This window comes from Schistocerca nitens, chromosome 3 (assembly GCF_023898315.1).
Source record: "Schistocerca nitens isolate TAMUIC-IGC-003100 chromosome 3, iqSchNite1.1, whole genome shotgun sequence".
Lineage (NCBI taxonomy): Eukaryota > Metazoa > Arthropoda > Insecta > Orthoptera > Acrididae > Schistocerca > Schistocerca nitens.
In genome coordinates this window covers 561,960,274-561,986,976 of record NC_064616.1, presented here as the reverse complement: position 1 = coordinate 561,986,976, position 26,703 = coordinate 561,960,274, and the positions used below count along the sequence as shown (strand labels likewise).

Below are 26,703 nucleotides of genomic sequence, written 5' to 3'. Positions count from 1 at the left end.
TTTTATTTTCGTTTTTCATATATATATCCACGTCTGTAGAAGATCGCTGCACGAATATTTTTCCAGTGTATATTGATATAACATTTTACTTATTCATCTGTTTGAAATTCTTTTCGGTGAAATTCCTGCAGTGTATCTTGATTCATAATCAATATCAAGTCCGTCCCATTAGCTGAATGGTCAGCGCGTTGGGCTGCCGCGCACGGGACCCCGGGTTCGATTCCCGGCTGGGGTAGGAGATTTTCTCCCCTCAGGAACTGAGCGTTGTTGTGTCCGCAAGTTCACCATTGTGGCGTCGCACTCAATAAGAGTTGCACTTGGCGGCCGAACTTCCCGCCTGGGAACTCCCGGCCACTGACACAATACGATCATTTCCATCAATATCAAGTGCCAGTTTTCGGAATAGTGATCCATTTGCATGGTTTGATTCGCAGTTATTGCCAACGCACGAAATCTTCACCAAATCTTCACCGCTTCTAGAGAGTGCGGTGCTGACGTTCGATCCTAACACTTCTTTCATCGCAAGACTTAGCGCTAGTTGCCTCCGAGACAAGCGCTTCTGCGATTTCAGGCACTGAGGACCTCGTCCACTGAGGAGGCATGCGTATTCAAATACAGCGATACGTAAACAGGCAGAATACGGCACTGCTGTCGGCAAGGCCTATATAAGACAACAGGTGTCTGGTGCAGTTGTTAGATCGGTTATTGCTGCTACAATGGCAGGTTATCAAGACTTAAGTGAGTTTGAACGTGGTGTTATAGTCGGCGCACGAGCGATGGGACACAGGATCTCCGAGTTAGCGATGAAGTGGAGATTTTCCCGTACGACTATTTCACGAGTGTACCTTGAACATCAGGAATCTGGTAAAACATCATTTCTCCGACATCGTTGCGGGTGACAATTGCAACCGTTTCACAAATTGCCGTAGATTTCAATGCTGGGCCATCGACAAGTGTCAGCGTGCGAACCATTCAACGAAACATCATCGATATGGGCTTTCGGAGCCATGGCCGACTAGTGTACCCTTGATGACTGCACGACACAAAGCTTTACGCCTCGCCTGGGCCTGGAGCGAACCGCATGAATCCATGGACCCTGCATGTCAGCAAGGAACTGTTCAAGCTGGTGGAGGCTCTGTAATGATGTGGGGCGTGTGCAGTTGGAGTGATATGGGACCATTGATTTGTTTAAATACGACTCTGACTGGTGACACGTACGTAATCATCCTGTCTGATAACCTGCATCCATTCATATCCACTGTTCATTTCGACGGACTTGGGCAACTCCAGCAGGAAAATACGAAACCCCACACTTCCAGAATTGCTACAGAGTGGCTCCAGAAACACTCTTCGGAGTTTAAACACTTCCGCTGGCCACCATACTCCCCAGAAATGAACATTATTGAGCATATCTAGGATGTCTTGCAACATGCTGTTCAGAAGAGATCTCCCCCCCCCCCCCCCCCGTACTCTTACGGATTTATGGACAGCCCCGCAGGATTCATATTGTCAATTCCCTCCAGCACTACTTCAGCAGACATAGTCGAGTCCATGCCACGTCTTGTTGCGGCACTGCGCGCTCGCGGTGGACCTGCACGATATTAGGCAGCTGTACCAGTTTTTGTGGCTCTTCAATGTATCTTCTTCTTTTATGACATGTTCCACATCCTTGAAGATCTCCTCACTCTGGAATATGGAACAAAAAGTATATCTAATCTAATACGAGGGGCGTTCAATAAGTAATGCAATTGATTTTTTTCTCGATCAATGCGAAATTTCTTGTGGGATATGATGGAATATTCCTGCTTCGACTTCTATAGTTTCATGAAGTTACGGTAGTTGCGGCGCTGTACTTAACCTTCAAAATGGCATCTATAACGGAGGCGCGTTCCAAGCAGAGAGATGTCAATGAGTTTCTTTAGGCAGGAAACCAGAGCATTGGAGATATTCACAGGCCCTTTCGCAATGCGTATGGAGACCTAGCAGAGAACAAAAACACGGTAAGTCATTGGGCTATGTGTCTGTCATAATCGCAACAAGGAACAAGGTCGCTCAAATCTGTCCGGTTCCCCCCCACCCGAGCAGGTCGACGGGATACAGCTGTGACTCCTGATATGTTGGAACGTGCGGACACACTCATTCGAGATTATCGACGGATCAGAATCAAACACCCCCTTCTCCATGATAACGCAAGGCCTCACACAGGCCTGAGTACCAGAGAAGAGCTCACAAAACTTCATTGGAGTGTTCTTCCTCATCCACCCTACAGCCCGGATCTCGCACCTTCGTTTTCCATCCGTTTGGCCCAACAAATGGTGTGCTCTGTGCTAAGCAGTACGTGGATGCATCGACCGAGACGTTGGCTCCGACATCTAGCAGTGCAATGTTATTATCCGGGTATGCAGGCCATCCCAGTAAGGTAGCGTGAGGTCGTTGCATTGAACGCAAATTATGTTGAAACTAGAGTTTTATTGCACAAAGAGTGGGGAATAACATGGGCATTGGTACCCTGAATAAAGCAAGCTTGCTTTCAGAAAAAAGTATGTTGCATTACTTACTGAACACCCCTCGCGTAATCCAATACAATCTAAATCCTGATGTCAGACAATCTAGTGCCGTTTGTTGATTGCTTTAAAGGTTTCCCAGTCGTCGTTGCTTTAGATCGTCAGGCTTCGATAGTCACCAGCTATGTACTCCACACTGTGTGTTAATTAAGTCAGTATTATTATTATTTTTATGCTGTTAAAGACTTTAGATCGAGGAATGTTAAGTATCTGCATTATTTTGCAGTTTGAGACATTCATACTTCCGGCACTCACTATCAACCTACAGTCGAAGTCCTAAAGTCCGGGCTGAACTGCAGTAAACAGCAAAGGCTATCTTCGCTGACTGTAAACAAACAACTGGAACAGGCTACCGCTTTCGCACGATGTCAGACGTTATATCTATTTGCTGGTGACACTTCAGCGTGGAAATTTCGCAACTTAAGTCCTGCCATTGCATACAGCCCTTCCACAGTTAATGTGCAGCCAGCTGGGAAGTAGAAGAGGTACTGTGTTTACACTGACGGCAGAAGAGGGTGTATAAACTGGACGGTCATTGGCCAGCGATAAGCGCACGCGGGAGGCCGACATTCCGTTACAGTTGCTGCAGCGGTCAGTCCGAGGCCAGTGTCCACGAGGGAAAACGCAATGCTCCGCGTATGTTCTATCCTGCGTAGGGGCGCCGTCCCTTGCATTCGCCTTCCTCTCGAACGTCACCTTACGACGCAGTCATGGCTACAGAGTCTTTCTTCGAAGAACTCCGAATTTCCTGCACGTCACATTGGACCACGCGAGCGCCAACAGACCGAAATGCTGGAGCTCATTGGCTACAAGGTATTTCTACCATTTCATCTAATTTAATTTTACACCACGGGCCTGTTGGGTAATGGCAACCTGTATATCACTGGTCAGTTGTTGGTTGAAACGTGGAACACTGAGGAGGAAGCTGTTTTCTGTGTTTTGTCAAATAAAGGCAGAGTCCATTTCTGCTACACACAGAACAGTAATTAACTACTGCTAGATCAATGATTTCCAGATAATTTTGTTTTAAACTTTTTCCGATAGTGTTATGACTACATTCCTATTCAGATACGCATTTCTCCGTAGATGCAATTAATTAATCCCTACCGTGTTGTAACCTCGGTCGTCAGCCTACCGTAGCGCCTCGAAGATCTATTCCAACCGACGACCCACGTGTGAGTATTTCACGTTTGTGTAATAATTTTGATTTACACTGCATGTGAATCAATTCTGCAAGGACGATAACCTTCAATTGAAGCCACGGCAAACTTATCCGAAAGAAACGGAATGTTCGCATTACTGAAGAGCTGTTTGCTGTGGTGTATTAGTGCGCGACTGTTACTCTACCTGGAATTTTGTCGCTCCTACTGAGGTACATTTAATTAGAATCGATCGCCTCAGCGCCAGCGGACAAGCAGTACACTACAGATATGCTCTAGAACTCAATCTGAAAGTGTCATGTACGAGGTCACACGTAAGAGAAATAAGATTGATGCTGCAAATTTGTATACTATCCAGATATCTTCAGTTAGTGGGTCGATTTCAAAGAAGGCCCCATTTGAGCCACACACATCTGTATTCGTTCGGTTCATTCTTCAAAACCTTTTTGTGTGTCTTTGTCGCGTAGGAATTCCTTCGTTTACATTTTCCAGCAGAGTGCAACAACATGCCTAAAAAAAAAGAAAAGAAAAAAAATTGCTCGTGCACTAGTGTTAAGACTGTTAGTAATTCGATCAGTCTGTGTCTTTTTTTTTTCCAAAGTGGTATTAGAGTCCATTACAAAAATAAGGCCTTTGCAAATGTACAAAATGTGCACTGACATTGTTCCATAATTAACATATTAACTCAGAAAATTAAAGCCTTTGACAGAAGACAGAAACGTTTTATCAATAATAAAATTGTGTATTAAAAGTTTATACGTAAGAAGTTAACTACTGTTAATCCTTTGAGTCCCAAGAATGTAAAAAGAAATTAATTTTCAAATTTTTCACAAAACGATCTTTATCTTCATAGTAAGGAAGGAGTAAAAGAAAAAGTTGGCAAAAAGTAGACAGTCAGGTATTTTAACAAGGTGGTTTCACTTTGGAAGCATTGGAACATACAGTTTTCAACAACCCATCATTTCATGAGCTATATTTGAAAGCAATTTCGCGTTTTTCCTAGACATGATCCCACATCTCGAAAATTCTATGAGTACACAATGCCTAAAACAAATAATAGTCCTACATACCAACCAAAAAGGGACCTAAAATTTAATAAATTTTTATCAGAAGTACATACTGCTTCAGTGGTTTAATTTCGAAACCACTCATAAAATCAGCATATCATTTTAGTCTACGATAACTTTACATATACTTATTTTCACTGTCAATGATTTCCTCAACACGATCGCTATAAAAAAAAAAAAAAAACACACGTCACAATCTCCTACGTCCGCCCCGATAGCTGAATGTTCAGCGTGACGGACTGCCGACCTAAGGGGCCCGGGTTCGATTCCCGGCTGGGTAGGGGATTTTCTCCGCTCAGGGACTGGGCGTTGTGTTGTCTTCATTATCATTTCATCCCCATCCGACGCGCAGGTCGTCCAATGTGGCGCTGAATGTGATAAGGCATGCACCAAGGGGGCCGGACCTGCCCCGTAAGGGGCCTCCCGGCCAATGACGCCAAACGCTCATTTCCGTTTCACAATCTTCTGCAATCATAACACAATCTCCTCACCGACTGTCGCGTTTGACGTTAAGTGATTGCTACACTGCACTACATTCGTAAAAGTATCTCACTGTATCGCTAGGTGCATGTCTTGCAATAGATCGCTAGTTTCACACTAAAGGCACTGCCATTCTAAAATAATAATAATAATAATAATAATAATAATAAAAGGGTAGTTTTTGGCAGAAACCACAGGTACTCAAATGGTTAACGGTGTTAATTCTTTTAATTAAATAGTCCGAGCTTAGAGATACGGTGGTACGAATGGGACTCATTAACGGAAACTGACTCTTAATAAAATGCGGCTATCCTTATTTAGTTTTGAAATAGTCCTCTAATCAGGTATTTTATAAACAACAGTTCCGAATCGGTCCACTCAGTTCGTATCTATACTATGAACGAGTCGTTAAATACTTGAAAATAAAATAAATGTATGCGGGTGGTTCTGAATGCATCTTTACTCTTCAGATTAGTATGAAGACGATTTAGTTGCACCTAGATCCTTAGTTGAGAAGGATATTTTGAATGAATCCATGCTGCTTGCCTCTGTTAATTTTTAGTTTATATTCGTACTATTGCTTAATTTTTATCTCAGGCAGTTTGTTAGTACATAGACAAATTTTTAGCTATTTCATTATTAAAAATTCTGAATGGCAAATATCGTCAATTGAGCGGAACATACAATAGCACAAACGAAAACGCGGACGACTACTTTCGTTGTGGCCTCTATGAGAAATCAATAAGCGCGGGAACTCACTGTGCGTGCCCAGATAACCGACTGCAGCGCTGCTGTGGCCATGTTAAACATACTTGACTTCCTCAAAAGAGAAGTAAAAAAACACGTCTCTCATATGCAGAACCAGGGAAAGAATTATCTTCCTGCCGGTGACTGGGTGTGTAGGAATCAGGAGCATAGATATATCTGACGCAGCAGCCAAAGACGGCTGTATGAATAGCACAGTGTAAGATATTCTTATCCCCCTATATGTATTCATCTCGCTAACGAGGAGAAAAACTGAGGCAATGGGAAGAAGAGTTGTTACCAATAATACTGCGACCAGCGAAGCCGAACATAGATGGAAAGGAATGGTGCTTGCAAGGCTCGGAAATTACCCCATGACCTACAGCGATCGTTTTAGATAAGAGGATCTAAGAGCATACATTGCCTGCAGTTTTAGCTCTGCCTATACGTCATACTTAAATTATATACGTTTTCATAACAAGAGAGCAGCTCTCGAATTTAACCGAAGATTTATCGTCAATTTTTTCAGGCTTCAACAAATGTTGCAAAAATTTTAAACTTTGTTTTGAGGCAGAACTACTCCAAAGGCGTTAGAGAAGTGATTTAATGTGCAACAAAGTAACTGGCTCAGTCATTTCATTTATCAAGTGATCAACTAGTCTCATTAATATTCATTGCTCTTGTATGAGTATCTTCCATCACTTCTTAGTTTAATTCTAATATAAATTTGTTACTTGTTAGTATATCATCAATGTCAGCTTCCCAACTTTCAAGGGTATTACTGTGGACTGATTATAACCACCCACTGCAGTAGATCAGACAGTGATGACGTTTTCAGTGGCTGTAGAGGGCGAGAGACCGGCTATCCCTGCAGACTCAGTGTTGCCAACTTAGAGGTCCGCCCCCCCCCCCCCCCCAAATTTAGGGGAAGATAGACTGAAAGGGTTCCTTGTAGGGGCTTTATTTTTGCTGGGGAGTTTTTGGGGGGGACTCTGAGAGAAAGATAGAGAGCGCGCAAATGACAACGGTTGAGATCATGGACAGAACTCACCTATACGGCGACAAGAATGAAATAAAAACGGAATGGAATCCGTTGCAAAATAAGTCTTGGTCGAATGTAACCAACTCCGCTGAATTTTATACCGAGGCATTTCAAGATTGTGATTCAGCTGGAGAAAAGCGTATTGGAAATATAGCCAAATTTTCAGTTACACTACTCGCGCTGCCAATATCAAGCGCAAGTGTCGAACGTGCTTTTTCGACGTACAGTGTAATTAAAAATATAATCTGTCTATTGTAGTACTTTAGAGTATCATGATGGTAAGATTTACAGTGCAAATAGACTGCGATTCGTGTGTCAAATTCGTTCCATCCACTCGTATGCTCGAATTATTGAACGTCAAAACGTATGACCACAAACGCACAGGCACTAGTAAAACTCAACATGACACTCAAACCTTTGACGAAATATTCGATGTTTTGTAAGTCGAAATCGGAGCACATTTTTGTCACTCCCGAAATATTTTTGTTTCATGTTAAATTAAAATAATTCGTACTGTGCATTATTTTTTTCCATTCTCATTGTTGTTTTTACTTAGCTCGAAGTTAGTTAACAAACAGCATCATTTCTTCCTACCCGAATGTTTTTTATTAATATTTCAATGTATCTATCAAACACAGACGCCTATTCGGAATTTTAGGGGGTTCGAAGGAAAATTTAGAGGATTTCGAATTGATCCAAGGGGGAACGTTTTTTAGGAGTTGGCAACATTGCGCGGACTGGCCCCAAAGAGCCAGCCTTCATTGCTCTCCGAAACGTTAATACGACCAAATGTTCTCTTAAAAGCTAACATAGTGTCCACAGAACATTGCTTGTGAATAAATACTTTGTTCGTTTCAATAAATGCATTCATATTCATGAAAGGCGTTGATAACAATGACCACCCTAAATAATGCATCAGAATCAACATCTTTATCTTCATCACCAATAACAACGTCTTTCTGTCATTGAAACAAAATGAAGTGGGTATAAATTTTATGGAAACGGCAGTATAGTTTTCACTGACAATAGCGGAGAGGACAAGTACCACTGGTGCAGTCTCGACGACCCACAGAAATCCATAACTGTTAAGTTCAAATAGTGATCTACACTGGTCTATCCATAGCCAGTAAATTTTTATCCCGGAATCACTCGTCAGAAAATTATTCAGGAATAGTGTGAGCTCATTAGCGTTCATACGCATTATCCACACCCTAAAAATCTGCAATGACATTTCAACTTACTACAAAAAGATCCAAAACCGCTATATGTAAAAACCACGACCACGCTATAATTTTCCCATCAGCGAAACCATGATTAAACACAACAGAAAAATGCTTTTTGTTGTTCTAAGAAACGGTGGTTTGACCCTGTGCACTCCCAGGTAGTGCGTTAGAATTCGTCGTTTTGGTATGTAGTTTACAAGCAGCTTTTCGGCTACGGGAGTCGATAACATCCCTTGTGCTGAGCAGAAAAAGATATGAAGTGTAAAATTCTTTGCTGAACATGGAAACGGAAAACTGACGATCTGTTTGAAAGATATTTTTAACTCTGGGCAATCACTAGACTTTAATGACGTTTGAGCTACGAGGGTACGCTGAGAAGTAATGCCTCCTATTTTGATAACAAACCCCTTATGGCTTTTTAAATAAAACACGCGTAATTAACATTCTACATCTTTATTCGTGTCTACATATTTGCAGTCCTCTGTCACTAGAAGGGCTCCAAATTCTAGCGTGTAACATGGCAGTGTGTAAAACGTAACTACGTCGGTGCATGAAAACAGCGTGCTGTAATAGTGTTTCGAAATCGAAGAATTCGTCCGCAGATGCAGCACTATCTCTTCAGCATGACAATGCCAGACCACACACGACGGTTGCGACATCTGCAACAATCCGACGCCTTGGATCCACAGTCCCCACTTGCCCCACACGATTATCATCCATTTCCAAAACACTTCCTAGGACTTCACTTTGATAGTGATGAAACGGTGCTAGCAGAGGAGAGGTTGTGGCTCCATCAGCAAAGTCAAACACTCTATAGTGACAGTACAACAAACTGTTCAAAAAATGGTTCAGATGGCTTTGAGGACTATGGGACTTAACATCTGAGGTCATCAGTCCCCTAGAACTTAGAACTACTTAAACCTGACTAATCTAAGGACATCACACACATCCATGCCCGAGGCAGGATTCGAGCCTGCGACCGTAGCAGTTGCGCAGTTCCGGACTGAAGCGCCTAGAACCGCTGGGGCACAGCAGCCGGCCAACAAACTGTTCTCTCATTGGGAGAAATGTGTTCGCCACGAGGGTGACTGTGTTGAGAAATAAATACAGGGTTATTACAAATGATTAAAGCGATTTCACAGCTCTACAATTACTTTATTATTTGAGATATTTTCACAATGCTTTGCACACACATACAAAAACTCAAAAAGTTTTTTTAGGCATTCACAAATGTTCGATATGTGCCCCTTTAGTGATTCGGCAGACATCAAGCCGATAATCAAGTTCCTCCCACACTCAGCGCAGCATGTCCCCATCAATGAGTTCGAAAGCATCGTCGATGCGAGCTCGCAGTTCTGGCACGTTTCTTGGTAGAGCAGGTTTAAACACTGAATCTTTCACATAACCCCACAGAAAGAAATCGCACAGGGTTAAGTTGGGAGAGCATGGAGGCCACGACAAGAATTGCTGATCATAATCTCCACCACGACCGATCCATCGGTTTTCCAATCTCCTGTTTAAGAAATGCCAAACATCGTGATGGAAGTGCGGTGGAGCACCATCCTGTTGAAAGATGAAGTCGGCGCTGTCGGTCTCCAGTTGTGGCACGAGCCAATTTTCCAGCATGTCCAGATGCACGTGTCCTGTAACGTTTTTTTCGCAGAAGAAAAAGGGGCTGTAAACTTTAAACCGTGAGATTGCACAAAACACGTTAACTTTTCGTGAATTGCGAATTTGCTGCACGAATGCGTGGGGATTCTCTACCGCCCAGATTCGCACATTGTGTCTGTTCACTTCACCATTAAGAAAAAATGTTGCTTCATCACTGAAAACAAGTTTCGCACTGAACGCATCCTCTTCCATGAGCTGTTGCAACCGCGCCGAAAATTCAAAGCGTTTGACTTTGTCATCGGGTGTCAGGGCTTGTAGCAACTGTATACGGTAAGGCTTCTGCTTTAGCCTTTTCCGTAAGATTTTCCAAACCGTCAGCTGTGGTACGTTTAGCTCCCTGCTTGCTTTATTCGTCGACTTCCGCGGGCTACGCGTGTAACTTGCCCGCACGCGTTCAACCGTTTCTTCGCTCACTGCAGGCCGCCCCGTTGATTTCCCCTTACCGAGGCATCCAGAAGCTTTAAACTGCAAATACCATCGCCGAATGGAGTTAGCAGTTGGTGGATCTTTGTTGAACTTCGTCCTGAAGTGTCGTTGCACTGTTATGACTGACTGATGTGAGTGCATTTCAAGCACGACATACGCTTTCTCGGCTCCTGTCGCCATTTTGTCTCACTGCGCTCTCGAGCGCTCTGGCGGCAGAAACCTGAAGTGCGGCTTCAGCCGAACAAAACATTATGAGTTTTTCTACGTATCTGTAGTGTGCCGTGACCATATGTCAATGAATGGAGCTACAGTGAATTTATGAAATCGCTTCAGTCATTTGTAATAGCCCTGTATGTAGACAAGAAAAACAAAGACTTAGAATGTTAATAACATTTGTTTTATTTACAAAACTTTAAGTGTTTTCACATGAATTCGGAGGCATTAATTTTCAGCAAGTCCTCATTTATGCAATATTTTTGGAGACACCTCTCTTAGGGATCTCAAAGACAAAATGATGTTAATTAAAGATCACACTGTAACTTATCTTCGGACGAGAAGTCAACAGGCGTGGAAAATTGCAAGTAACATCTTCGCAGTGAAATCAGAACAATTAACTCGGGTATCCTTAGAATTATTGAAATCTTCCGAACAAATCGCTTAGCTTTGTGGCTCCCGATCACCTCACCATATTGGAAGTGCATGAGTCGAACAGCGACCCAAGTCCGGTGTTTTATGATGTCTTTGTGGTAGCGAACTCCGTCCATGTTTACCATTGGGTAGGTGACGTCACTTTGTCTACATCACTATTACTTGGCAGTGTCTTCTGGTAAACATAATGTTCCGGAAATGTGTGTCCGAAGATAACTCCTCGTCAGAGCCATAATTCTGAACCGGTGACATGAAGAGGTGCTCAATCTCTCTAGTGAATTCAATGTGGTAGAACGTTCCACATCATAACGATTATCGTGAGATTGATCAATGGAACACGTAACTGACTAACTCAAGCAAGCTCCATTGTTAGACTGTAAAATGCAACTGAATGGCACAGCTTCTAAAAACAAAGTTTCCTCTTTTTCGTCAGTATGCTGAAGATTAGAACTAAGACAATTTCTCGTTGATGTTACTAAGCTGCAGTGGAGCACTAGAGGCTGCTACCAAATTTGTAAATATTTTTATCCTGTAGTAATAAGAAATTTATTTTTATTTTTCTTCAGTGATGTGCACACTTCATAAAATCTAAATTTAAACACTTTACAAAACGTAATAACGTAGCTGCATTTGAGTACAGGGTTAATATGACTGAAATTGTCGTACTGTTACTTGGTATAAACGTTGTGCGAAATCGCAAAAGGGAACGATTGGTTACTAGAACCTTGTGTAAAGCAATTGGCTGGTTTCATTAACTGATACTAGCATATTCTGTTGATTGTTCAAGGTTATTGATTATAAAGCGCTTGTACGTCCTATTCTGCAATATAGTTCGTATCTGTGGAGAACATGTTGTTGGATACTGGAATGGAAAAGAACAAGTGGAGATGAAGGGCTTGTGTGGTTAGTGGCGGGCAGGGCCGGGGGTACGGGGTAGTTTTACAGAAATGTTACAAATATCGAATTAGGAGACCCTCATTTAAAGAGACAAATTATTCAATGAAAAATATAATTAACAATTTGTGAATACATATCCGATCCAGAAATAAAGTTTTCATGGATATCTTAAAATTAGGAGACTTAAAACTTGCCCAGTAAAAGATAAAGTCTATGGCGCAAGCGTGTGACCAGGATTTTGGCCTGACTATAGTCGTGGCACTAGGTGGCGAATGGTGACGGGCATATCGTCACGGCTGTCGGTTACCCCAGAAAAGATCTTGCATAGTCACTAGTCCAAATTAAACAAGGTGAGCTATTCCTGTGTCACGTTATCTGAGGAGCTCTCTCAAAGAGGTTTATCGACTTACAGATTGTTGATTCGGATAAATGGGCTACGTGATCAAAAGTATTCGAATACCCCTATGTAATGAGGAATTGCCGACAATATGTCGCAAGAGACAGACCTGCTAGTACAACAGGAGGCTGGGGGCGGGGGGGGGGGGGGGGAGGGGGTGTTATTGTGTTGTCCGTGGAGAAGTAGTGATAGCAGATTGGGTCTATCAGGATAGCTCAGCGGCTTCGAAAGTGGACTAGTCATTGAATACCTGAGTAACATTTCAACCTGAGTGAAATTTCAACCCTTCTAAGGCTGTTCAAGTAGACTGTTGGTAATGTGATTGTGAAGTCGAAACGCGAGGGAACAACCGTAGCTAAACCAAGATCAGGCAGACATCGTATACTGACGGACAGGGACCGGCGAATATTGTGGAGAGTGGCTGTAAAAAATCACATGGAATCTGCGGAAGGAATCACTCGTAAGTTCCGAAGTGCTACCAGTAATGGAGCTAGTACTGTGTGTAGCCACAAATCCTTATAAGCTCCTTATAAGCCACAAATTTCTGTAATCAATGGTAAGTGACGCATGAGGCGGTGTAAAGAGCAACACCACTGGACAGTGGATGACTTTAAACGAATGATTTGGAATGATGTATCACTCTATATCCTGTAGTACTCCGATGGAATCGTTTGATTCCTGCTATCATGTGTAGTGTTTAAAGTGAGGTATAGAGGTGATGTTACCATATGGTGTTCTTTTGCGTGGTTAGAGTATGAGCCTCTTATGGCACTTAAGAAAACGCTAAATGCTAACGTACATGAACTTTTACATCTTCACACCTTCTCTGAATTCGGAGATAAGGTCTTTATGCAATATGGAGTTAAAGTTGGTACTATGTTCCGTGACTCGTTAAATAAAAGTTTTTCTTAAAATTTATAGAAATTTTTAGTGGCGCGCAATAGCCTCCTATTGCGTCCCTTACTGGCAAACCCTGGCATCAGTGTGACACACATGAGCTGGCTAAAGAATTTAATGAACAATTGCGCGTACATTCGTTGAACATTTCCGTCTTGCCGCCAATCATATTCGGTACGCATTTCAGTCTGCGAATACAAATAAATATAATCATTGCTTTCTGTCATTTAAAAATGAAGTTTCTATGGAAAGAGACATGAAAAACACTTCAGCCACCTATTACTAAATTTGGTAATATATCATGATAATTATATCATTCGAAGGCTGTGTGCATTGACTGTCTGCGTGAAATAATCGCCAGAACGGCATACCGAATATACAAAATTTGTTTCAAGAAAAACTGCCCGCAGTAATGTTCCTTTAGATTATCGTTCTAAAGAAAATGAGGTGAGTGATTTAACTGCAGTATCTTGGTATGCACGATGTACATTTTGCATACGCGTATCCAGTAAGGATAAATTTATATAACAATTATTATGAACGAAAAATTATAAACTACAATAATGTGATTAAAACGCATATACGAGAGGACCTGAAACGAAACTGGAAAGCAGAGGCATATTCCATGAAACGTACGCGAAGAGATGGAACGGTTATCAAGAGCTGTGTCCAGCTGACTCAGGCTACGGAACAAAGACGGAGCGCTAAGATAAAACTGCTTGCATAATGAAGGCCGAGACTTCGTGAAAATCACTACTGACTCCATTTACATACTAGTAGCAGCAAACATCATAATACTCACAAGGGAACCTCCCCATCGCACCCCCCTCAGATTTAGTTAATAAGTTGGCACAGTGGATAGGCCTTGAAAAACTGAACACAGATCAATCGAGAAAACAGGAAGAAGTTGTGTGGAACTATGAAAAAAATAAGCAAAATATACAAACTGAGTAGTCAATGCGCAAGATAGGCAATATCAAGGATAACGTGAGCTCCGGAGCGCCGTGGTCCCGTGGTTAGCGTGAGCAGTTGCTGAACGAGAGGTCCTGGGTTCAAGTCTTCCCTCGAGTGAAAAGTTTACTTTCTTTATTTTCGCAAAGTTATGAACTGTCCGTTCGTTCATTGACGTCTATGTTCACTGTAATAAGTTTAGTGTCTGTGTTTTGCGACCGCACCGCAAAACCGTGCGATTAGTAGACGAAAGGACGTGCCTCTCCAATGGGAACCGAAAACATTTGATCGCAAGGTCATAGGTCAACCTATTCCTCCACAGGAAAACACGTCTGATATATTCTATACGACACTGGTGACGGCTTGTGCGTCACATGACAGGAATATATTGTCGACCCACCTGACTTGTACACTTGGCGAATGGGTAAAAAGATTCTTCTACCTTGCCCGATTTAGGTTTTCTTGTGGACGTAATAATCACTCCCAAAAAAGTGATGAAATCATGGGAGTTTGTCACATAAACTGAAAATAAAAAATTAAACTTTTTACTCGAGGGAAGACTTGAACTAAGGACCTCTCGCTCCGTAAATGCTCACGCTAACCACGGGACCACGGCGCTCCTGAGCACACGCTATCCTTGATGTTGCCTATCATCGCGTGGACTATTCAGTTTGTATGTTTTGCTTATTTTTTTCATAGTTCCACACAACTTCTTCCTGTTTTCTCGATTGATCTGTGTTCAGTTTTTCAGGGCTTATCCACTGTGACAACTTATAACTAAATCTGAGGGGGGTGCGATGGGGAGGTTCCCTTGTTAGTGGTAATAAATCACCTGCATATCACCCTATCTTCACCAAATAATGACTACTTCTAGCTCAAAGCTTTTGATCGTGGTATCAAAGTAACTGTACCTTTAGACTTAGGTTCAATGCAGTATGACAATCCAGGCGCTATTTTAATGCCTCGTTCAGTTTCCGAGTAGTACTGCCTACATTTCTGAAGCTGATGTAAGACCACAATAGGATAATAATTACTCTAAATGAGCCTGTTAGCATTTCCATCGTTTCACGTGTTATATCCGATTTTGGGATAACTTTAGCTAGATATTACCTAATGGCGGTAAGCAGTATCTGATAGTGTTAAAGAACAGCTGCTATCACATCATGGCAATGTATGCATGGATCTAAAGTGAAGAGCTTCTTTTTCATTTACTATCTTGAATTAGATCTTAACGCAGAGTAGTCGTTCTGCAAAAGACCCTGCGGAGTGAGTCGCCTTGAATCGTGTGCTGTAATATCCAATGTGCAGTGGTATAGATAATCTAGCAGTACTCATTAAACAATCCGATGACGCACGACTACAAACATAACGATTAAATACCAGTAATGTTATCAAAATTAAGGCAAATATTGTGTTTTTACTGCCGGAATGGCTGTTAGATCCATTTACAGTGTGCCAAGTTAGTGATAATCATATAGTGTATAACATCTTTTCACCCCACGACTCTTTATTTTCCATCCGGACTAACTTCATACGTCGAAAACTTTATTTCTCCGTGTGTATTTTCTACTTGTTCGCAGTACCATCTACTATCCATGACTGGCTTGCTGCCGACGTTTCTTCGCCAACGTGATATAGGTAGTTTCGCTGGATAACAGTTTGCAGCGCTCTCCTAACAGATGGAATTTTTTCGCTTTAACGTAAGTTTTGGATCCAGTAGAAGAGACAGACCAGAGAACGTTGCTACCGACTGGTGTTTCTCTCCGATCTACCAGTTCAAGTGACAAACCGTAAACTCAGCCCTGTGCGTAATATAACTGTTAAGTAAAGGTGTTTCATCACGGCAGCTCCACAGTAGCAGAGGTAATGATAACCATCGAAGTACTTGCACATGCCACAGTGACCAAATACGAATTCTGACTCAGTATCTTGAAATGTGAAATGAATAAATGAAACACACATGCACTGACGGCTATCGGCGAATGAGAACTACGCGCTTAAGCCATCGTCACAAGCCACGAGTTAGCTAACGTAACGTTGCGCTCGACGAGTTTATGACGTCACTTCCTCCTATTTCACGTTGAGGAGACATTTCACCACGTGAAACACAATAAGTTATGTGATATTTCGGCAACGTGCCACGCAGAGGGTAACCAAAAAGGAGCAAGAACGCTCCCTACGTCACTAGCAGAAAAGGAGACGCCATACTGTAATTATTGTGTTCAGCGGGAGCTCATATCCTGGATTTTGTGTGATACTTTACAATCTATTAATATATGCTGTTTTTGAAGCACCAGCACATTGAATGACTGTCCCAAGAATGCTTAATTATCGATGCGATGTGTTGTAATAAAGTCACGGGAAACGTCGTATTGTTGGTTAAAGAATTTTAATATTTAGTCATTTTCCCGTTATAGCTCCTGTGTTATGAAAGTAAGCATTATAAAGGCAACGGCGCATTGAACATTCATTCAAAACGTGTCTGCTGTTCTTGTTAAGATTTGTTATAATTAAATGTCAATTAACAACATTTCGGTCATTAAAACCTTTAGATTTTTAGATTTTAGAAGATCGTAACATAAAATTCAAAGTCTCTGATAGCAGAGCTTCAGCCAAAAGTAGTTTGCAGAGACGCCACTTAACGGAACAGAAGGTAGAGGCTTCGCATCCCGCTATATCCATTTTTTTTTATTGCCGGTTTTGTTAAAGGCTGCGGGACTTTCTTATGAAATTAATAGAAATAATTCCTGTAATATTTCATAAAATGTAAATATAAGTATGCTCTCTGTCAGAAGAGAATTTATTCGATTTGGTGAACTTTTATGAGCTGATGTCATTACTGACTGGCGTGTATCTTTCCTGCTTGTCTTATTATATGTTCACAGATATTGAGGTTTTTATTTATTTATGAATACCACAGACAGAACAACATGACACAGAAAACATGCCTAGCGTATAGACAGAGGAGGAAATGTACCTTTTAGCAGATTTAACGTTGCAGTTTTACGCGTTTCCATTTTCGTGAACAAACTGTATGGTTTGCGAGCCAAATTAAGTCGACAGCTGCCACTGGAGAGCGATAAATCACGTTACCCAGCTCGTCCTGCATGACGGTGGCTTTATTATTGTCTGATTGAGGTGAAGATGGCCTCAGACCTCAAATGACGCCACACATTTTTACGAATGCACAAATGACCAAGTTCTTTATATGTGAACGAATATCTAAATTTGTCTCCGAAATTAGTTCTCCTTTGATGTAGCTGTTTGATTATAAAAGCAGCGTATACAAAAGAATTTGTTCATAAGAGTATTACGCTCCACTTATCGCGTAAAAGGGGCTTATTTTGTTGCTTCGTTACTGCCAACCCTTGCGGGCTGTTCAGATTATTCATCTTCATCCACATGACTACTCTGCAATTCACACGTAAGTTTCTGGCAGAGGTGTCGCCCAACTACTTTCAGACAATTTCTCTAAATTTCCACTCTCGAACAGCGCGCGGGAAAAATGAACACTTAAATCTTTCCATAGGAGCTCTAATTTCTCCCTATGTAGGTGGACGTCAACAAAATATTTTCACATTCGGAGGAGAAAGGTGGAGAGTGAATTTTCGTGAAAACGTCTCGCCGCAACGAAAAACTGCTCTGTTTTATTTTTTACCATCCATACCCACATATCATAAGCATCACACTCACTCCCCTGTTTCGCAATAATACAAACCGAGCTGCCCTCCTTTGAAATTTTTCGGTGTCCTCCGTCAATACAATCTGATAAAGATCCCGCACTGCACAGCAGTACTGTAGCCGAGGACGGGCAAGAATAGTGTAGGCAGTGTCTTTATTAGACCTGTTGCATCCTCTAAGTGTTCTTCCAATACAGCGCAGTCTTTGGTTTGCCATCTCCACAACATTATCTATGTGATCGTTCCAGTTAAAGTTGTTGGTAGTTGTAATCCCTAGGCATTTAGCTGAAGTGACAGTCCTTAGATTTATGTAACTTATCGTGTAACCGAAATTTAACGGATTCCTTTTAGTACTCATGTGGATGACCGCACATTTTTCCTTATTTAGAGTTGACTGCCACTTTTCGCACCATACAGATATCTTGTCTAAACGATTTTGCAATTGTTTTTGAACTTCTGGTGGCTTTACAAGGCGATAAATGACAGGATCAGCAGCAAAAAATCTAAGATGGTTGCTCAGATTGTCTCCTACACGGTTTGTATAGAACAGGAAGAGCAGATGGCCTATAATACTTCCTTGAGGAATGCCAGATATCGTTTGTTTTATTGTATGCTTTTCGTCAGTTACTACGAACTGCAATCTTACTGACAGGAAATCACGTATCCAGTTGCACAAATGATCCGATACTCAATAGGCACTCAATTACATGAAAAGCCATTTGTGAGAAACATTGTAAAAAAATCTTCCGGAAACCTAGAACTATGGAATCAATTTCAGATCCTCTGTCGATAGGACTCATTACTTCGTGAGAATAAAGAACTAGCTGTGTTTCATAAAAACGGAATATTGACTATGTCAAAAGATCGTTTTCTACTAGATAATTCATAAATTTTGAAAACAGTGTATGTTCCAAAATCCTACTGCAGATCGACGCTAGTGATACGGGTCTGTAATTGAGCAGATTACGCCTACTTCCGATCTTGGGTATTAGTGTGACCCGTGCAACTTTACAGTCTTTAGATATGGACTATCGGAAAACCGTGACAGAAAAGGATCGAAGTATCTGAGATGTGATGCTACAGAAGAATATTGGAAATTAGGTGAACTGGTAAGGTAAGGAACGAGGAGGTTCTCCGAAAAGTCGCCGAGAAAAGTAATATGTGAAAAACATTTACAAAAAGCAGGAACATGGTGATAGAACATCTGTTGAGAAATTTGGGAATAACTTCCGTGGTACTACAGGGAGCTGGAGACTGTCTCTCAGGAAGGCATCAAGCTAATTTTTATCTATTGTTTTAAATAGATATTTTGCATTTACTTGTGGTCGTATCCGTCATGAGGCTCCTTGTTTGCTCAGGATTATTTGTTGCTAAGAGGTCAAGTAATGTTTTTACAGCCACTCACACATCCAGTTCGCTACTGAACTAATTGCTCAAAATAATTTTCGGGGAAAGCATCGTAGTTCGATTTTGGTCGATATTTTATGCCTGCCATCGACTTTAAACGTGAATGTTTGCTGGCATATCGAAAGTAGTTTGAAGTTATCACCAACTATAATTGTTTAGTGGGAGGTGGTGTACCTACTTGAAATAGGACACATCACAACCACCACCAATTCACAAACGATACGGTACGCTTTGCTGTACTGCTTCAGGGCCGGAAGCTGTCGACTAACTGAGCTGGCGTATGACGCAGCTGGACGAATCCGGGGGAAGGGGTGCCAACGCATTGTGGATCGGCCGGTAGCGGTGAAGGGATAGATGACAGATGAAGCGAGATTGTACACAAGAACAATGACGAAAGTAATACTTTGGTTAGAATATCGAGAGTACAAGAAAGAAGCGAGTTTTGCAAATAAAATAATGAAATAGTGATATTCGACAAAGTATCTGGCATGATTAACCAAAGTGGTGCAATTAGTAAAAATTGGAAATTTGTGGTGAACTGCTGAGGTCATCGGTCCCTAGGCTTACACACTACTTAAACTAACTTACGCTAAGGTCAACACATACACCCATGGCCGAGGGAGGATTCAAACTTCCGACGGGGGTGCAATTAGTAGGCCTACTAGTTTTACATATTAACAGTTGGCGCCCACAAAGAGGAAAATAATAACTTACAACTCGAAACGAATAACTGTGTTTCTTCTTTCACTTAATCATGCATGGACCGGTGCACTCAACCAGGGCTCGCCTCCATCTTGAAGGCAAAACAGAGCACATTATTGGCATGCTCCGTAAACTATCTTTTCGCGCACATAAGACTCGTTACGACACACTTTTAAAATAAAGACTATGATCGTCAGTGCCCAAGTATAAACACTGTATTACACAGACCCTTTCACAAGCATTTTACTGTGGATTGAGATCATACAAAAATTAATACTGTTGCGCAAATAACAGCGAAAAACTGAAATTTACGGGTTCATAAACATTAATAGACAGTTCTTATAGACAGAAAAACACTCAAAAAGTGCTGCAATTCATTATCTAAATTAAGAGTGCCAATAAACCAACCATGAGTTTTGTACATGCACGTCTTAACATTCCCACTAGCTATACAGCGGTTGCAGTACACTGATCGGTGTCCAGCTATAAGACGAAATAGTGAGGTATGGTTTACATAATTCAACAGTTTTCAGAAACCTCCATCTAAAAAAAGATAATGTATCTTGAAGATTTCCTGTGGAATACATTGAAAAAGACGCGTTATGTCGTATAGATACGCATCTTTCTCTGACGACCAGTACAGAAACGTTCTATTGGCTGCATGGGTTTATCAGCGGCATATAATGAAATTGAGTTTTACAAGACCACCATTGTCTTCCTGCACACAGAGCAGGAAGAGGACAATGAAGATAACGACATCGATGTCGATGGGGAGATGCAGTGTTGATATTCTTCAATACTTGTTCTTTAAAAATTTTGTAAGAGTGAATAATATGAAGTAATAGTTCCGATGGAATGAAACATATTAAAAATTATGAGCTCTATTTTTTGTTCAAAGGAAACACTAAGAAGATACAACAGGTCTTCTAAAGAGTCTGCCTATACTACGCTTGTCCGCCCTCTGTTAGGGAACTGCTGCGCGCTACTTGACCCTTACCAGAAGGGACTAATGGAGGAGATCCGACCGGCCGCGGTGGTCTCGCGGTTCTAGGCGCGCAGTCCGGAACCGTGCGACTGCTACGGTCGCAGGTTCGAATCCTGCCTCGGGCATGGCTGTGTGTGATGTCCTTAGGTTAGTTAGGTTTAAGTAGTTCTAAGTTCTAGGGGACTGATGACCACAGCAGTTGAGTCCCATAGTGCTCAGAGCCATTTTGAGGAGATCGGAAAAGTTCAAAGAAGGTCAACTCGTTTTGTATTGACGCGAAATAGGGGCGAATGTGTCACGGACATGAACGCGAGTTGGGGTGGCAATCATCAAAACAAAAGACGTTTTTCGTTGAGGCGAGATCTCTTCACAAAATTTCCATCTCCAACGCTCTCCTCTGAATTCGGAAATATGTTGCTCACACTCGCCCACATAGGGAGAAATGGTCACTGTAAAAAAATAAGATAAACCAGAGTTCCCGCGGAAAGATTTAAATGTTTTTCCCATGCGCTGTTAAAGAATGGAATGGTAGAGAAATAGCGTGTAAGCGGTTCTATGAACCCTCTGCCAGGTACGTACATGTGAACTGCAGAGTATTCATGTAGATGCTGACGTTTTTAGAATAACTGTGGAAAAGCTTCACAGTTTTAACAGGGGAGACATCTGTTATTCACCACATTCATGAGATCTATACTGGTGGCCATTAACATTCCACCACATTGAAGGCGGCATGCAACAAACGTCATCTGTAGCGCAATACGGTATTATGCTTGGATATGCAAGTGATAAGTAGTTCAACCATACAAAGTCTCTAGGAGTAACACCATTTACATTCTGTATATAAGGACGAGATTATGTAGCAGTTTTCTCATTCACAATTGGTACGTTTCTTTTCTTTCTGAGAAGATCGTGTTATGCCTCACGTCAGAAGGATAAACGTCTATCAATGATTGTAGGAATTCGACAGAGGCAAGATTGTGTCCTATCAAGTCTGTGGTTTGTCATTCTGCGACATTTCAACTCCAGGCAGAAAAGCAAATAACGAAATTTTACTTACAGTGCGTATACAGTACAGTAGGAAGTATTCATGATGTAATTTGTGGGTGGTTTGGGGTATGCAAAGTGCGAAATTTAGTACATAGAAGTTCCACCTCTGGCAGCAATAATGTCGTTAACACGGCTCAGCATATAGTGGAACAGAATTCCGATGATGGATACAGGTACTTCATTCCATGTTGCTTCCACTCGGTGCCGAAGTTCATCAATCATATTGATTGGTGAGTGGTTTGCGTGCAAGTCTCTCGTCACCCCATGATCAAATGTTTTGTGTGGGTGAGAAATATGGATGACGTGCTAACCAGGGCCTCTGTATCGAAGTATATCAGGAAAACACGGGTGACATGGAGTCTTGTGTTCCAGTAACATAATGGAGAACTCTGAGACAGGGCGCTGCTACCGTCAGAAATGTAATGACTGCTGTCCAAATTCACTGAGCGAGGTGCAGTGGTTATCACACTGGACTCGCATTCTGGAGGACAACGGTTCAAATCCGTGTCCGGCCATCCTGATTTAGGTTTACCGTGATTTCCCTAAACCGCTTCCCTTGAAAGGACACGGCCGATTTCCTTCCCCATCTTTCCCTCACCCGATGGGACGGATGACCTCACTATTTGGTCCCTCCCCCTCTCCCACTCAAATCAATCGACCAACCAACCAGCTGTCCAAATTCTCGCTTGTGCGAACGAAAGGTGTACATGATTGATTGACAGTTCATACAGTAAACAATTTTTAAAAGTTCAATAGTTCGCTGTAACTGTATTTATTCAAGTCTATTACAGACCCCCACAACCGATTTCCCAAATTTTAAGTTACATCTTCTGATGTATACAAATGCTATGTCATATTGTGTGGGGAGTAGTTACAGAATACCGCAGAGTAACTGTTGGCCTGGCTAAGCAAAGTTCTCAGCCCTCCTCAATTGTTAAAAAAATCAACTGATTAAAAATCATCATCTATGATGAATGTCATACCTGTGTTAAAATAAAGATCTGTCATCACTTTACTGATTGAGCCACGTGACGTAGCATTTATATATGCCAGAAGATGCAACTTAAAAGTTACGAGCCGGCCGCTGTGACCGAGCGGCTCTAGGCATTCAGCCCGGAACCGCGCTGCTGCTAGGGTCGCAGGTTCGAATCCTGCCTCGGACATGGATGTATGTGATCTCCTTAGGTTCGTTAGGTTTAAGTAATTCTAAGTCTAGGGGACTGACGACCTCAGATGGTAAGTCCCATAGTGCTTATAGCAATTTGAACCATTCGAAAAGTTGCGAAATCGGTTGTGTGGATCTATAATTAACTTGAATAAGTGCAGCTATGGACTTTTCATTCAATTTTATATTTAATAATTTTAATATCTGTATTAAAAAACTATTACTGTGTGAACTGTCAATCAATCATGCATAACTATTTTGGCTGTAGTTGCCCCAGTTTTAAAATTATGTGTAAGGAACTAAAAGTGTCAGTGTTATGTAACCTATGGCTTCCCATACCATCAAGGAAGGTGCTGAACTCCTGTGACAGTGAGAATTGAAATCTGTCGATGATCGTTCTCCTCGGAGCCCCCCCCCCCCCCACACACACACACACATGCTCACTGTGACGTTGTACTTAGAAGCAGGACTCGTCTGAAAAGACCCCATGGTGTCACGCTTTTGTCCAGTGCTTTTGTTGTGTACTGTACACTACTGTCAGTTCACGTGTGTCCGCTGCTGAGTAAAGGGAAACCGTAGCAGTGGTCGCCATGCTGACGGTCCGTGGTGCTCCAGACGTCGTCGCATTGTTCGTGTGGATGCTTATCTTGCTGCAAACAAGCCTATTCCACGACTCAAGCGATGTCAGATGAGTGTACAATTGTGTACCGCTGAGTGAACAAAGTATCTATCCTCTCGGGCGCTAGTAGCGTGGATCCGTTGAGTACCTGCATGGTGTTCAGTATGATCCTCCTCAATCAGACGGTTCCAATTCTCAAGGCAGTTGTGGGACCCCGACCAAAGAGACAGGCAATATCGCGGAATGATAAACCGAAGGCTCGACAGGCCGTGATACTTTCGCTGTTGAATTTGGACTCGTTCTGGTATATATTCCTTCTTACACGATCTTTCACGCATCTTACACAGTTGTTTTTATTAAAAGATCTTGTCACAAACAACATTCAGATGCCATTGCTGAATAAGAAACCCGCTGCATAATCTTTTCTTCTATTGGATGGTCAGAAACAAGCTGGGGATTTTGGACGGGTGTTGCAGGGTAGTTTGTGCTGAGAATATTTAAGAAAAGAATTCTATACGTTGCTTCGTTTCCGATTGATGTTAGCCAATCAGGCCGCTGAGGGCGCAAATTCAAGCGGCCTCCCAGAGACGGGGTCGCCAAACGTGCTCTTCGTTTGGTTTGCTAAAACTAAACAAGAGATCGATGCAAAAATTGGACATGCGGCGGTAGCAAGGATCGAACCCGAGCCAAAGTCTGAAGTCTCGTGCGCTACCATCTACACTATAGGAACAACGGACACTAACTCTTTCTGGCGGGCGGCTTGAATTCCAGCGCGGAAACGGCGCAGCGTATAGAATTTTTTTGTTAACAGCCTCCGCTGCAACACTCTTACAAGCATTGCAGACTGTTTCTGAGCACTCTGTATTCAGACTGTAAATGGTGTTAATTGTAAGTCCTACCTACTCTGTGCTTAAATGCTAATGATTTGCACATACAAGCACGTTGTACGTCTCATAGTATTGCAATTTTTAATGACCAGCAGGGAATTGCCAATCGCTATGGAATGTAGTATGAAAACATCGATTCCCTAGCTGAGTATGAGAAAGTATTAAATTGCCTGTTATACAGCATTAGTAAAATGGCACGAAGCATGAAACAAGAAACAGTAACAGTTATCTGAAATTTTAAGTAGTTAACTATAGTTGCTATGTCTCAGATTAATTCAAATGGTTCTGAGCACTATGGGACGCAACTTCTGAGGTCATCAGTCCCCTAGAACTTAGAACTACTTAAACCTAACTAACCTAAAGACATCACAGACATCCATGCCCGACGCAGGATTCGAACCTGCAACCGTAGCGGTCTCGCGGTTCCAGACTGTAGCGCCTAGAACTGCACGGCCACTCCGGCCGGCTCAGATTAGTTGTTAAAATAAAATTTTATTATTATTCGTCTGGAGATGTAAACAAATGTACATGGTTATAGTTTCTAATTTTAGTTTTACAAAACACAGCAGTGGATATTTGTTCTTTTGTCAATAACTGAAAAACTGCAAATATCTCCGCGAACTTTTAACTGTGTGGTTATATAGTCTCTCATACAAATGTTCTACATCGATCCTCTCATATTCGTAATAATATTTCATGACTTCTGTACTCATATACGTAATGTTTAAAATACTGTACAGTGCTTGGCTGAGGACACTTCCTACTAATTTTGCCACTCCCTACTCCACTCCATTTGTGTATGTTTCTCTCCATTCCCATCCTAATCTCTTACACTGTCCTAATGTGCTCTAGGCGAGAGAAAAATGCATGCAGTAGTACTGTTACACAGTCTACTTCAGATAGCAGCTCTGTAATTGGTCGCCTGTTGCCGCAGTTTTAGCCCCTGGGAGCCTCTAGCTGGGATGTGAAAAAGCTCTGCACGATAAAATTTGCGCCCAGTATTCCTGGAAACAAAGTGATCACTAAAGCCTCAATTACACTGTAAATGATCTATGTCAAATATCTTTCATAAAAGATGTTTTATAGTATCTTCTTCGTTACTGGGATACTTTCATCATATCATTTATAAAAGTTAGAGCGTGATGCTAGTTTTTATAATAGATTTGTCAAAGAACTTTGGCTTTGTAGTACGGGCCTAAGTCACGGTCTGCCTGCACTCCGAAAGTCCTCGTCAGCCCCAGTGGATATGATGATAATGCTCGGCTGAGCCAGGTGCTGCGGTTTACTTGTGCTGGAGTAGGCTGATGCAAAATGAGAGGGCCTGCAGCGCCGTCCGACCTGCATCAAAGCCGCCATGCAGATGACCAGGTGGTAGCTGCCGGCAGAATCATCGACATGACGTTCTACGACATGACCTCCCTCTTACATATTAGTCAACCACAATACTGTTGCACCTGGCAGTGAGGGCGCTTCGGTCGGTTTATAGTGAGTTTTTATCGCGATGTTTCACGAGACACGCTGAACCACTTGACAGTATATGCACCACTATCTTGAAATCATTCACAGTTCGATGCGTTTCCCTTAGTCACTACTGTACTTGTTTATCGCAACGTCACCGCGTGTTTCAGATGACGGCAACGGGAGGTCAAGTGCAATAAAATCGTGGTCAGGTAGTACGCATATTGCACTTGTTCCAGTTTTAAATTTTAAGTCCTAATTTTCTTTTTATGATGCGTACTGTCCTCATACGAAAAATAGTATTATGCATTATCACTTTAAAAAACTGAAACTTCCAGGCAGATTGAAACCGTGTACCGCACCGATACTCGAACTCGGAGCATATGCGTTTTGTGGGCAAGTGGTTTATCGATTGCGCTATCCAGGAACGACTCCTAACCCCTCCTCACAACTTTACTTCCGCCAGTACCTCATCTCCTACCTAAACTTGCAGGACTAGCACTCCTGGCCGTGAGTCGTGCTCGGGTAGCTCAGTCGGTAGAGCATTTACCCGCGAAAGGCAAAGCTCCCGAGTTCGAGTTTAGGT

General features: G+C 42.0%; 1 protein-coding gene across 1 annotated transcript in view; it reads left to right on the top strand.

Annotated features, from left to right (window-relative positions):
- The first annotated feature begins 2,958 nt into the window (after window positions 1–2,958).
- Window positions 2,959–26,703, top strand: part of LOC126248468 (glycine dehydrogenase (decarboxylating), mitochondrial) — a 318,452-nt gene continuing 294,707 nt past the window's right edge. Inside the window, exon 1 of the mRNA XM_049949479.1 lies at window positions 2,959–3,377. Coding sequence (XP_049805436.1) covers window positions 3,192–3,377 — 186 coding nt within the window. The 5' untranslated portion in view covers window positions 2,959–3,191. The remainder of the gene's footprint in view (window positions 3,378–26,703) is intronic.